Consider the following 15,271-nt stretch of genomic DNA (forward strand, 5'->3'; position numbering starts at 1 on the left):
TTGGAGCACTATCACATTGTTGTACGGGTTGAAGGTCTGTTTATTTTTGAGTTGAAAGTTATTTTTATTTGTCAGACGAGACTCTGACTGGCACCCCTTAGACCAGCCCGTTACAAGGTGAAAATGTGAGGAAAATTGCAAAACTGAGCTCAAACAATGAAATGATATTGAAATGATGGAGAGAGGAGTTGAAGAGAGGAGGAGTCACTGAAAAGAGGAATATTTTCTGAAGAAAAGAATATGGGCTCAACAGAGGAAGCTGATGAGAACAAGAAGTTGTTTGTGATGTTTTACACGTATTCTTGTCACAATGGCTGTTTGACAGAGCTAGTTCCGAACTTTGGCCTTCAACATTATTCACCAGAAATAGTAGCCCTTACTGTTGATCTGGTGGAATAATCCTTAATTTCTGAGACTGATTTCTGCTGTTAGTTATCATTTTTCCTGGAAATCCAGGTGGTGCCCCGAGAATAATTAAATCATTTTGATAATTCAGTTTGATAGTCTACTTTATTAATTATTAATACATTTTGAATAAAATTATGAATAACTCTTGTTAACTGGAACAGCGTTCCCCCCTATGTTGCACAACAGCACCCGAGCCCACCAGAGCAAATGGAACACTGAGGCTCAGTGCAACGCCTACCTGCGGGGTCTGGGGAACTACGTGAAGGACGTGAAGGACGTGAAGGACGATGTTGGAATAAACAAGGACGGGCGAGTCGACCGATGCATCCTGGCCTGGCGGGAGGAGAAGCGACAAGGAGGGTCTGGATACCTCCAACCCCGCCGCTGCAGTCCACCACACAAGGCTTCATCTCTCTGACCCGGATCCGAACTCAGCCGGATAACCCTGTCGACCGTGGAGTGCCAGCGCCGTCGCAGACTAAAGTGAGTAATCTTTATCGGTCAGTATACATTTTTTACAACACACCGAAATATGTCCTCTGCTTTTAACGCCCTTTTGTAACCACAAGACTACAACTCATAACTGGTGTCTAAGACCACCTCTCTGCTTCCGCACTGGCCGTACGACTATGCCATTGACCTCCTCCCTGGTACCAGTCCTCTCCGGGGCTGCCGCTACTCCATTTCGGCACCAGAGAGATAGGCGATGGAGGACTATATCAAAGACTCTCTCTCCCCGGTGGCATCATCCATCCCTACTCATTCCCGGCCGGGGCAGAGTGCCTGAAGCAAGCCTTTTGCCCCCCAGCCTCCGTCCTGCTCCACTTCAGTCCCTGACCTGGTGAGCTAGCCTGCTGAGTACCACGACTTCAAGGAGGTCTTTAGCAAGTCTAAGACCACCTCTCTGCTTCCGCACTGGCCGTACGACTGTGCCATTGACCTCCTCCCTGGTACTAGTCCTCTTCAGGGCTGCCGCTACTCCATCTCGACACCAGAGAGATAGGCGATGAAGGACTATATCAATGACTCTCTCTCCCCGGTGGCATCATCCATCCCTACTCATTCCCGGCCGGGTCTGGGTTCTTATTTGTCCAGAGGAAGGACAAGACTTTGAGGCCCTGCATAAATTACCGGGGGTCTCAATCACGATAAAGAACCGGTACCCGCTCCCCCTCATCTCCTTAGCGTTTGAACTCCTGGAGGGGGCCACTGTTTTCACCAAGCTGGATCTTTGCAACGCTTACCACCTGATCCGCATCCGAGAGGGGGATGACAGGAAGATGGCCTTCAACACACCAACCAGTCACTACGAATATTTGGTCATGCCCTTCTGCCTCACCAATGCTCCTGCCCTGGTCAATGACCTCCTCCGAGACATGCTCTCAAGTTTGTTTTTGTATACCTGGACGAAATCTTGATTTTCTCCAGATCCGTGAAGTTCACCACATCCAGGTGGTCCTCCAAAGACTTTTGCAAAACCAACTCTTCGTCAAGGCAGAGAAGTGAGTTCCATGCCCCCTCTGTGTCCTTCCTGGGTTACATCATCGGTCAGGGGTATATCCGCATGGACCCTGACAAGGTATCCTCAGTCACTGCCTGGCCATTACCTGACTCTTGTATGCAGCTGCAACGATTCCTGGGGTTGGCCACCTTTGTCGCCGTTTCATGCAAGGGTACAGCATGGTAGCAGCCCCTCTCACGGCTCTCACCTCTCTCAAGGTCCCCTTCAGCTCGTCTCCTTCAGCTCGTCACTCGCAGCTGACACCGCTTTCCAGACCTTGAAGAGCCACTTCACCTTTGCCCCCATTCTGCATTTGCCTGACCCAGAGAGACAATTTGTATTAGAGATGGATGCCTCGGATGTCCGTGTAGGGGCCATCCTCTCTCAGTGGGCCGCCGATTATCAAAAACTTAATCCCTGCTCGTTCTTTTCCCGGCAACTGAATCCCGCTGAGAAACTACGACATCAGCAACCAAGAGCTCCGGAGGAGTGGCACCGCTGGCTGGATGGGGCCAAACAGCTGTTCCTGGTGTGGACCGACCACAAAAATCTGGAATACATCCGGACGACCAAAAGACTGAATTCCAGGCAGGCCTGCTGGTCCCCCTTCCTCACCCGCTTCACTTTACCCTTTCCTACCGAACAGGTAGCCGCAACGTCAAGCCCAATGCCCCGTCTCGCCAATTCTTGAAGGGGGAGGAGTAGGGTTCCACAGAGGCAGACACCATCCTTCTGTCGGCTCGCCTGGCTGCTGCCATCACCTGGGGAGTTGAGGAGAGGTCTGGGCAGCACTGGAGGAGCAACCTGGTCCCAGCGCCTGTCCACCTGACTGACTCTTTGCTCTGATCCAACTCTGATCCAAGGTGCTCCAGTGGGGCCACGGTTCTCATCTCACCTGCCACCCAGGGATCCAGAGAAACAAATAATTTCTCCGGCACCAGTTCTGGTTGGGAGTCCCTGGTACAGGACGTCCAGGAGTTTGTTAAAGCCTGTCCCGTCTGTAACCAGAACAAGGCTCCCGTTGGACTCCTGCACCTGCTTCCGGTTCCTCATAGCCCCCGGTCCAACGGTACAACGCCATCCCTACAGTGGTAGACCAGTTCAACAAGATGGCGCATTTCATCCCCTTGCCTAAGCTGCCCTTGGCCAAAGAGACTGCTGAGTTGGTCTGCCAACACTTGTTCCCGCTCCATGGCCTTCCTTTGGATGTGGTCTCTGACCAGACGGAGTGGAAGAACCAGGAGATGGAGGTGGCCCTCCGTTGCATGGTCTCCAACCACCCGTCGACCTTGTCCAAGCTACTGATGTGGCTGGATGTGAGGGACCAAGCCGGTTAAGCACGAAGACACGAAGATTTTAAAGACAAAAAGGGTTTTATTACCAAATAAGTATTACCAAATAACAAAATTGGCCCTTTAAAAGAGGTTAAAAATAAAGCAACTAAACAATAAAAGCCACCACACTGAAACAAAACCAAACTGACCTAACCTGAACAAACACACACAAAAGTAACTTAAATACTGGCTGATCAGACCAATGACACACTGGGGTGAAACACTAAACATTGTTAACAAATTACCTAGAGAAATAATTTGAAACGAACAGTGAGCATGGCAATTGCTCTAATTCAATTCTTAAATACAAAATTAAACTAATGAACTTGAATTATTGTGAAAATTTACACAAACAACCCATGATTTCCCCCCATGATGTAGCTGCCCTTGTTACAGTCCCAATCGCCTTCATTTCTGGCAGCTGCATCCTGGAGTCTCCAACTCAGCCATGGCTTGCCGCAACAATAAAGAACAACCATAAAGAAACAAAAGTTGAATATACAAAGTAAATCAAATGTGCGCGCTACAAACTTGGGCATTTCAACATAATATAAAGAAGGGTGTGTACAAAATAAACCAAAGTGTCGGTGCTTGATGTTACCACCATTTATAGCTGTTGGGCTGCAGGTGCGGCTATCACAGTGGAATTCGCCCACAATACACTGGTCAGTTCATTTACCGGCCTCTCCCCGTTCCAGTTCGCCTACGGGTACCAACTAACCCTGTTCCCAGCCCAGGAGACATCCCTTTGGGTGAGGGGTGGGGGTTCTGTCACATCCTCTCCAGCTCCATACCTGCCTCAATCACCTGCCAGCTCCGCCTCGTGTCACTATAGTTTCTCCTGATTTCACACCTGCTCTGCATCTCCAATCAGCCCTGGGCTGCTACTTAAGCCCTCCAGTCCCAGCCCACCACTGACAGATTGTTCTTCGTTTTATGCAAGTCTCTCCAGCACCCACTCTTGGACTGATCATCCGGTTTCGACCCTACCTGTCCCCAACCTGTTCTCCTGTCTCCATCCTGGTAATCATCTCAGCCTTCTGTCCCCGACCACGGGTTCTGCCTGAGCGTCTCTGGTTTCTGTTCACCTCCCTGGGCTGCCTGGCTATTCCTCTGACTGATCGGTGTTTCAGTTCCTGTGTTCCGGTTTCCAGATCTACTCAGCGCTCACAGTGGTGTTTTCTGGTATTCGCTCTTCTGCCGCTCTGAGCATTAATCCTGAGGACTGAGCTCTGCTCTATTGCCTGCTATGAGGTTGAGTTTAATAAAGACTTTTACTGAACACAACGTGCCGTTGTGCTGCACTTGGGTCCACCACACACCCTTGTCACCTTTTGTGAGTCAGCGGAAGCAGATTCCAGTGGCAGAGCTGCTCTGCTCTCAGTATGATAGACCAGCAAAGGGGATTTAGGAAAGTAGCCTGCTATGTTACTTGATTCAAAAGATGGGGCACCCTGAGGCCTACATATTGTCCTCAGCATTTGAGAATTCACTGCGAATACGCATGACCACACTGCTAAAAAATGCTAAAAATATATATATATATATATATATATATATATATATACATATATATATATATTCAATTTTATTTATATAGCATCTAATACAACAGATGTTGTCTCTAGATGCTTTCCAGAGATCCAGAACATGAACATAAACATAAGCCTCCGAGCAATTATTACAAAAACAATGGCAGGTAAAAACTCCCATAGTGGGAGAAAAGCCTTAAGCCAAACAGTGGCAAGAAAAACTCCCCTTTAGGAGGGAAGAAACCTTGAGCAGGACCAGGCTCATAAGGGGGGACCCTCCTGCCGAAGGCCAGCAGGCGGAAGCAGCAACGGGATGATCAGAGGGGGATATATATATCTCCCACTATGGGAGTTTTTACCTGCCATTGTTTACATAATAATTGCTCGGGGGTTTATGTTTATGTTTATGTCCATGTTCTGGATCTCTGGAAAGCGTCTAGAGATAACATTTGTTGTATTGACGCTATATAAAAAAAAGTGAATTGAATTGAATTGAATATATATGCTTATTATATCTACATTGTTGGATGCGGAACACAAACTTGCCTCTCATTGTCTCCAATGAGAGGCAAATATTTTTTGTATTCTGGAATGAAAAAGGATTTAAACAGACAAGCTCAAGAGTTTGGAGCTGTTTCATCCTTCTGAGCACCTGTGCAATGAATAGGCTTTTTGTTGAAAAAACAAAATGTATAGGCACACTGGACTAAAAAGGTCTCATTAGGCTTTTTTACATTAGATCCCTCTATTATCGCTGGCTGATGAACCTGTGTTTAACGCGCATTGGGTCATATACAGTAAACGTAAGGTATGTTATTTGGCATCTTGTGCTTGAAGGCGAGTTGGGAGGCGTTTTTCTGCATTATTTCAACCATGAAAGTAATAGTGATAGCTGAAAAACTTGTTGCTATGCTGTAGAAGGCCCATTTGAATCCAAAGGAGAGCATGGGAGAGAGAGGAGATGAGTGTCTTCCAAGTCTGTGCTGTGACTGAGGAGTTACAGATGGTAAGAGTCTGTTTGGAGCCCTGCCCCGCCATGTGAAAGTCAGCAGAGGCCCCTCACTTTTATGGCTCCTGTCGAAGAAAACTGAGTCAGATGGGTGATTCATGTGCTCTGTTACAGTGGTTAAAAGAAACACACACACATACACCGCTACTTGCAGTTTTTGCTGCAAGTAAAGTAAATCCAGCAGAACTTGAGCAAAGCTCCCACACTTGTAATTTCAACTTGCCAAGTTCAACTGGAAAATATTTTAGCAAACCAGAAACATGATCCGTCATCAGGAGGATAACGTCATTTCCGAGGCTCTATTGAATGATCATTTACTTGGTTTTCCCTTAACGTCAAAACACAGTTTTAACCACTAGTTATTTCACTTGTATTCAACAATGGCAACATAGATTCTCCAGACACATTTTCCATAGGCCTCTGTGTGCAGTGGTACAGAAATGTTTTCCAGAAGTTAATGCACTGGATCGGCCATAACTCTTTATGAATCATCAATGAGTGATCACACAAAAGCACTATCTGGTCAAGCCAAAGGAGCCTGTTCAGTGAGCATGTGGTGCAGAGACTAAAAGACATTACCCATTAACCACACACTATTCGTCTTTGTGAGAGAAAAACCAAAAGGACAAGACTACCAAAACGACATGACTACCGACCTTGAGTGCCATGAAAGGCACCTTACAAATAAAATGTATTATTATAAAGGTTGGTATGAATAGCTTCACAATCATATATACTGTATTTATGTATTGCTTTAATAGTCAGTGTAATATTACTTCTTAAAATATTTATGGGTTAAAGAAATTCTGAAAATAGTGTCAAACACATGAAAAATTTATGATTTGTGAATATAGCTTAGGTTGGGCCACTCCAAATGTGGCATATTAAAAAAAAACAAAAAAAACCTGTAGAAATGTTTCTGTGCAACTCTATACCTGTTCTCCAGTGCCAAATATCTTTCCTACATTATGGTAACGAATGGGCTCTTTGTTACATGGACAATGGGGGTTAACTGATTATCATTATAATATTCAAATTGATCTACTTGAGGCAGGTGACAGGGAGGAGTTGACTTTCAATTTCACATTGGTTGTGATGTTCAAATGAAACGTGTGGATTTGGGCGTAGGCGCAATTCTTTTTTGCATATGCAAGATTTCCACGCAAGGATTCACGCTGAAATCCACACTCTATTTGTACATGAGGCCCTTGGTCTGCTTCCTGGCTTCCAGCTTTCAAATCTCCATGCTGACCTGCAGTCCCACCCTCTGTCCGTTTACCTCCATCTGTCGGTGTAGATGTGTCTGTTGGATATCTATTAACATTCTCACCTGCAGTCTGACCACCTCAGTGTCTACTACCTACACCTGTTTATGTAGTTCATCAACTAACCACTTCTGTCTGGCACTCTGAGGTAATTGGTCCTAATGACTTTCAACTGGTGTCAGCCCATCAGAGCTGTATAAACGTAAGCAGGGGGCATTGGTGTTGGTCTTGCTTGCCAGAGCCTAGGTCACGCCACTTTGTGGCATCTTCCATCTACTCCTTTGTTTTGGAGGAACCTGGCTCAGTGTTGCTGCTGGTTATATGATCACTACTCTGTATGTCCCTTGCTGTTTGCTGCTGGTAGGTGTATGTTTTCATGTGTCCTCTGATGTAGCATGTGTGCAACCTGTGTGTTTGTTTACAGATTGCTCTCACGTACTGCCAAACCTTCCGCTCTACGGTGTGTTATCTGGGACTGCCTCACCAGTATGTAGGGGCTGTAGCTTCCTTCCCCAGCCCTTCGTGAATGTATTGTTTTTTTCTTTTATTTTAAGGTTAAAGATAATCGAGCAGTGGCATAACGTTGGCTAACCCGCAAGAAAAATCCCTGCCGCTTTGCTTTGCCACCTGTACCTGGACCGAAGTCTGGCGAAATTTTGGCTCCACCAGCGCCGCCAGCTTCCTTGTGTGTCCTTGGGGACGCTGTGACTAGGCGATGGCATGTTTTCCCTTGTATGGTGTTTTTTTTTTTTTTTTTTTTTTACACACAGCACCCTTTTTTAAAGTGTGCGTGTTTGCCTGTGGAAGAGAGTATTGTGGATGTTGGTTTTAAAACTATAATAAAATTTATCTTTTTTTACCTTTTATTGCACTGGACCTGTCTGCCTCTGTTTTTTGGGGAGTAATAATATAAAGAAGTCACTCGTTGACAAACCCAGGGTGGCGTTGTCTGGTAAGAAACTTGAATATCTACACTGCCCTAGAACATCATTACTCATGCTGCAACATCTGTATTTTATCTCTTTCTTTTCTCCCTTTTCTTGCTCTACTGAGGTTGGAGGGTCCCCCCTTCGCTAGGTCCTTCTCAAGGTTTCTTCTTTCTCAAGGGGAAGTTTTTCCTTGCTACTGTTTGACTTTAAGGTTTTTCTCCTACTAGGGGAGTTTTTAGCTGCCATAGTTTATGCAATTGCTCAGGGGTCATGATCTGGCACTCTGGAAAGTGCCTAGAGACAACTTCTATTGCAATAGAAGCTATATTCAGCCGTCTCCTACAGCTACTTCCCGCGCTGTAGGAGATGGCAGTCGCTCCGTAGCACTGTCCTTGTTTTTTTATTATTTACCTATTTCTTCTACCTTTTTATTGTAAGCTTTTAGTTTTTTTTTCTTCACTATGTATCCCATGGATACGGCAGACGTTCAGACAAGCTCTCTCCTTTATTCTAGAGAGGAGTTGCTGGCTCTCAGGAAGAGCACACACGGACAAAGGCACAACACGCCAGCGGAGCTGCGGAGGAGATACCGAGGCTGCAAAGCCGGGGCTAAGCTAAAGGCTAGGCTAGCTGACAACTGGAGGTGTAAACCACTGCTTCCCTCCGTGATTATGGGGAACGTTAACTCGCTGCCGAATAAGATGGACAAGCTGTTCGCTCTGGGAAACCAACGGATTTATTGGGAGTGCAGCTTGTTGACCCTGACGGAGACATGGCTAATCGATAGCATACCGGATGCTAACGGGGACCTGTGCAGATTTACAGCAGTAAAAGCCTACAGGGACACAAAGGCATGTGGGAAAACTAAAGGTGGGGGACTCATCATCTACGTCAACAACCATTGGTATAACTCCGGCCATCACAGTCAAGGAAGTGTTGTGCTGCCCTAACTTGGAGCTGTTAGCTGTTAGCCTGCAGCCATATTATCTTCCCTTAAGTTCAGTCACGTGATTTCCCTCTGTGTTTACATCCCTCTGAGGGCGGATGCAGCCGTTGCCTGTGAAAGGATACACTATAACAGCACAGTTGCAGATGCAATATCCTGAGGCCTTCATAATAATATCTGGAGAGACTTTAATCATGTTACCTTGGACTCCACTTGGTCCAAAGGCAGGCTGTCTCCACTCACTCCATCATGAGATGGACTCCTGAAGCAGAGGAGGCCCCGAGAGGCTGTTACAATGAGGACATAGAGGGGAAGACTCATTGTCTCACAGATTATCTCAACTTCTGTGCAGACGTTGCCCCCACCAAGACTGTTCAGTGTTACTCAAGCAGCAAACCATGGGTAACACAGGGAGTCAAGGCTGTCCTCAACAAGAAGAAGGCGGCCTTCAGGACCAAAAACAAGGAGATGAAAGACCTGTGCTGCCAACCTCAGGGAGCCACTGCAATGAGTCTTCAACCTGAGCCTGCAACTCGGGAGAGTGCCCACCCTCTGGAAGACTTCATGCATTGTTCCGGTTCCAAAGAAGAACCGGCCCAGCGAGCTGAAGGACTTCCAACGAGTGGCACTCACATCCCACCTGATGAAGACTTTGGAGTGGCTCTTCATCAGCCTCCTCAGGCCTCAGGTACAACATGCTGAGGACCCACTACAGTTTGCCTACCGGGCAGAGGTAGAGGTGGAGGATGCCATCTTCTATCTCCTACACCGAGCCCATTCTCATCTAGACAAGGGGTGCGGCACTGTCAGGATTCTGTTCCTGGACTTTTCGAGTGCCTTTAACCCCTTGCACTCCAGGAGATACTCACCAGGATGAGAGTGGACCCTTGACTGGTTGCTTGGATATCCGACAGACCACAGTATGTCAGGCTGAAGGACATCACGTCTGACACTGTGTTCAGCAGCACTGGATCTCCACAGGGGACCGTGCTGTCCCCCATCCTCTTCACTCTGTACCCCGCTGCAACGTGTCACGTCCAGAAGTTCGCAGATGATACGGCCATCGTGGTGTGTATTAGAGATGACGAAGAGGAGGAGTACAGGAGACTGGTGAGGAACTTTGTTGTCTGGTGCCACACAAACAACCTGCAGCTCAACACCTCAAAGACTAAGTCTTGGTCATCTACTTCGGGAGGGACAGACCCAGTCCTAGACCAGTTCTGGTTGGAGCAGAGGAGGTGGAGGTCGTGCAGACCTATAAATATCATGGGCTGTGAACTGGACTGGACAAGCAACACAAGGCAGCTGTACAAGAAGGCCCAGAGCAGGATGTACTTCCTGGGGAGGCTGAGATCTTTCAACATCTGCAAGAAGCTGTTGATGTTTTATCAGTCTGTGGTCGCCAGCGACCTGTCCTATGCTGTGGTGTGTTAGGGAGGGAGCACTTCAAAGGCAGACAACTCCAGGTTGAAAAAGCTGATCAGGCACGCCGGCTCCATGGTTGGCACGAAGCTGGACCTGGATGGAGACAGTGGCAGAGAAGAGAACAGTGCACAAACTCTTGGCTATCTTGGACAATGCCAGCCACCCTCTGCATACTGTCATCAGCAGCCGGAGAAGCCGGTTCAGTGAGCGGCTGCTCCTCCCCAAGTGCAGGACCAACAGACAGAAGAACTCCTTCGTCCCCCGTGCCATCAAACTGTTCAACTCCTCACTGGGGGGGAGGAGGGCCAAGAAGAACTGAAGAACAGTTGAACAGAGGGACTGTGGGGGGGGTTAGTCAGTTAGTCAGTCTGACCAACAACAAACCGGACTGTGCAATAACCTTGTGCAATATTACACAACACTTTTTCTATCCTAATAATTCGTTTTTATGGCACCACACTTTCTATTTTTACTTTCAATTTTTTTGTTTTTACCTTTTACTTTTATTTTTATCTTAATTTTTAATTTTCTTATCTTTTTATCTTTATATGGGTGTTGTGCGTGTGAGACGAAGATGTCAATTTCCTAAAGGGATTAATAAAGTCGTCTGAATCTGAATATAGATAAAACTGAATTACACTTCTGTAAATTAATCTACTCTAACTTGACGCATCAAACAAATGCCAAGTGCACCTAGTTTGTTAGATGGGGTGGACATGCTGTTGCGTATACAAGCACGCTGCTTAACAAAATTGAGAGAATGCAACTATTTTAATAAATGACATCTGTTCAGAACTACAAAGTCCCAGCCTCAGAGAGAGAGGCAGAACTCATGTAAATATGTCAACAGTAATACATTTTAGAACTAACTGTGAGCAGATGCTTTTGTTGAGGGTTTGATTTGGGTAAAAGTACTCTCCTGTAGTGTCTGGGATGACGAGAGCTGATAAATAAAGTGAAATCTCTTCTGTTGTGTCTGGGACATGGTTTTGTAGTTGAGGAGGACTTGTTGTTTCTAGGGACATTTATATTGTAGGAATTACGAAGGATTGAAATGAGTAATTACTTTTGAACACATCAACATTTATCGCTTGTCACTCTGTTGAGCTCCAAGAAAAGACTAACAAAAGGCGCTAACCACGAAAACAAAAGTAAACAATGTCCCAACATTCGCCGCAGTCTTGTAGGCACACTGCTCAATCGTAACAGCTAAACTTGGCTAAAATACAAGCAATGTAATTTATCAACAGAGTGAAAAATGTAACTCAATTTAAAACACAAATCTAATACTTAAAGGAGCATGAGGCTCCTTTTAAGAAATGAGACTCTCTAGCACCACCCTTCACCACGACGGCCGTTGGGGGTACTGCAGCCAACAGCGAAGCCGGCACGGGAGAACGGGGAGAACGTGCATGCAGCGTCATGTGACGTCACATCCGCAGGACAGCACGGGAAATTCAGAGTCCGAATTGCAGCACATTTTGAAGCACACAGTCTGTTCAAGGCAACGGAGAGATACACTAGAGGGCTCATTCTTTTGGGTTTGGAACGCTTCATCTGACATTATTACTAGAAAACTTAAAACGTATACGCATTTTTTTTCATAAATCCTGCCTCAGGCTCCTTTAACAGTATTCAGACACTACTTCTATGGTGAATTATGTCCAACAGCTCTGCTACAATATACTTATTGAAGTACATACGATATGCTGAGGGACATTCCAATGAGATTAGCTAAAAGTCAGAGGACTATAAGGATGAGAAAATGTTAAAAGAGGTAATTAAAAATAGCAAATGGGTAATTGTTGCGTGTGTTGTGTCTGGGATTGAGGGATTCTGTGTTTTTGTTACATAGACTATGAGAGGCAAAGGTTTTTTTGCAAATGAAAGTTATAAAAAAAATCTAATTAACTGGTCATGTTCCATGCCTGAGCAATTTTTTGCTTTGTTGTTAATATGATGATCTTCAGTTAAAACTGTGTGTCTGCACGGTGTCCTCACTGCACATGCCCTGCTCTCCATTTTTTTAAACCCCCGTGTCTTTGTAGTCAGGCTTCGTTGAATTTTCTGCTCTTCTGCAAAACAGTCCTGTCAAAAATACAGTGCCAGATAAGAATGTACGGTAATATATTTAGAGTTTCCCTTGAGCCCGCGGGGAAGTTCCACCATTAGTTCCATTGGAACTCTTCTTTTTTTAAACGACACAGATGGCAGCAATAAACAGTTTATTGATCCTTTCACAAGACAACTGGGGCAAAGAAGAATACATAACAAACTTGATTCCAAATCACAACATGTTTTTCAAAAGCTAAGGTCTTCATTCAAAGTTTTCAGAGAAGTTATCAGTTTATTCTTTTATGCCTTCACATGTTTTGAATAAATGTTGAATTTTTAATTCAAACCATTCTTATTTACAGCACCACATTCAGGATATTGTCATCACTTTTTTTGAAATGTATGAAAATATTTCTTAATAGTGAACACACCCACTAATACTTAAGTCTTAGAGGAAAGAACAAAAGGTAATTGAGGGATGTATATGTAAAGAAGTGCCTTTTTAATGATCACATTTTTTCTATTGAGGAAAATACCACTTTTTAAACTAAAACCTTTTCAGATATACCCAATTATGTTACTTATACAAGTCAAAATATAATGTCTTGGGACCCCCCCACCACATATGACATCATATGTTTACACTTTAAACTCTCTTCTAATTTTTATTTATTCTAACATATAGTTCTAAACAAGTCAGTTGCTCATGTTCACTAAAAAGTTGAAGTCATGTTTATTTCCTGTACACTCAAATGAAACATAAACTTCAGTATATCCAAATGACATAAAGAAATCCAAACCAGTCTGAAAGTACATTTAATTTCTCAATAGCTGGAAAACATTTGTTGAATCAAAAGACCCAGACATGCACTTAATATGACATTAACATGTGCATCTGAGAGTTGGGCACTGTCGCTTGTATACCCACACACTCCCATATAAAACCTGTGAAACACACTGTGGACTTTCCAGTGGTAAAGTGGGGAATTCATGTTTCTACAGGGATCAAGTATGACAACAATTTCAGCCAGGTTTAGCAATGATAGTGTGAATTGTAGAAAAACACTACACAAAACAAAATTACTGCATTAGAATATTCTCAGTTATACATTCATTTATTTATTGATAATCCATCTTCAAAATATTAATTTGTGTTTTATTTTGAGGACTATTAAACCTTGTCAGATGTCACTGTTCCAGAAAATTACAAAATGTTGTATGTGCTCAATTCTCCATCTGTAAAGCAAACATACCACTTAGCATCAACAGATTCGTGCAGCTAATCGTGTTGCCTTCTTTCTTGTTGTGAAAAAAGAATACTTTAAGAAAATTGGGGATAAAGTTGTTGTTTGTTTAATCCAGTGCAGCCTCCATTGCTTTGATAATGCATCCTTACAGTATGGTCAGTTTTGATGGTTCTCCGAAGAATCCCAATGCAAAGATAAAAGCTGGCCATATCTGTCACTTTTGTCCTATGTTCTTATTGAAGTGAGTGTTTCTTGGTTGACCGGTACTAGTGGGAGAAGAAAAAGGGAGACAAAAAAGAAAAACAAATCAAAACACAAACACACACAGTCTTAGTCTGCGTTCACGTTGCAGTGCTTAATGTTCAACTCTGATTATTTGCCAAGATCCAATATATATATATATATATATATATATATATATATATATATATATATATATATATATATATATATATATATATATATGTATATATATATATATATATATATATATATATATATATATATATATATATATATATATATATATATATATAATGTATATTATGAATATGTGTATTATGAATATACATATTCATAATACAGCTTCTACTATTGAAGAAACTCTGCAACTTTATTCTCAGGAATTACTTCATTATCTCCATTCATTTGTTACTTAACCAGTGCATTAGAAATGAAAACACCAATGGACACTAAAAGATAGTTATCAATACAAGAACATTTACCTGCTGTTCCACAAGTCTGCACGCACTGCTCATGTGAGTCAAAGCGATTCTGGTTTCCATCGCAGCCTCCATACCAGAAGCGTGTACAGCTCTTGGTGGCGGCCTCGTAGTACCATTTGAGGACAAATTTGGCACAAGTACCTTCTTCTTTAGGGAGCTGGCAAATTTCAGTGGCTGTAGAAGTCACATGGAAGGAAAAAAGAGAATAACAGTAAGTAAAAGTATGAAAACGCAGGTTAAATGCTCCAAATTACTCTTAATATCTAAGTATTAATGAGTCAGTTAAATGTATCAGTACAATTACCAGACCTTGACCTTGATGACAAGCTAATGAGGACAGTTAATTAGAATCAGGTGTGTTGATGCAAGGCAACATCTAAAACATGCAGGGCAGGGGGGCCTGAGGACCGGAATTGGAAACCCCTGAATTAGGTCATATAAGTGGAAACAGAGGAAGGCCTATGTTTGGGATAGAACACCATTTTTAGGGCCCGAGCACTTACAGTGCGAAGGCCCTATTGTATCTGTAGGATTTTTTTTTTTTTCCTTCTTCCGACGAAACGAGGGTCTTTTTTCCCCCTAAACGATAAACGTGCCCCAAAAGTCACCAAATTTTGCACGCAAGCCGGGCCCGGCAAAAAATGTGATATTTAAAGGGCGTGGCCTAAGTACTCAACAGCGCCCCCTAGAATACTTTGTGCCTCAAGCCCCACAATACAGTTTGACGTACATGCATGAAAATCGCTACACGCCTGTATCATGTCGCAACTTAAAGAAAGGTCTCTTGGCGCCATGGCCGAAAACGAACAGGAAGTCGGCCATTTTGAATTAATCGTGTAATTTTGGCGCAATTTATGCCATTTCTTCGGCCGCTTCTTCGCCCAAACCGTAACGT

The 15,271-nt window shown here is 44.0% G+C and overlaps 1 protein-coding gene across 1 annotated transcript in view; it reads right to left on the reverse strand.

The window, feature by feature from the left end:
* Window positions 1–12,557: 12,557 nt before the first annotated feature.
* The window catches only part of LOC133446275 (collagen alpha-3(VI) chain-like), a 103,895-nt gene continuing 101,181 nt past the window's right edge, over window positions 12,558–15,271 (reverse strand). Inside the window, exons 42-43 of the mRNA XM_061724285.1 lie at window positions 14,377–14,550; window positions 12,558–13,917 (exon numbers count right to left, since the gene is read on the reverse strand). Of these exons, the coding sequence (XP_061580269.1) occupies window positions 13,877–13,917; window positions 14,377–14,550 (215 nt within the window). The 3' untranslated portion in view covers window positions 12,558–13,876. The remainder of the gene's footprint in view (window positions 13,918–14,376; window positions 14,551–15,271) is intronic.

The sequence above is a fragment of the Cololabis saira genome, chromosome 6 (genome assembly GCF_033807715.1).
Source record: "Cololabis saira isolate AMF1-May2022 chromosome 6, fColSai1.1, whole genome shotgun sequence".
Lineage (NCBI taxonomy): Eukaryota > Metazoa > Chordata > Actinopteri > Beloniformes > Belonidae > Cololabis > Cololabis saira.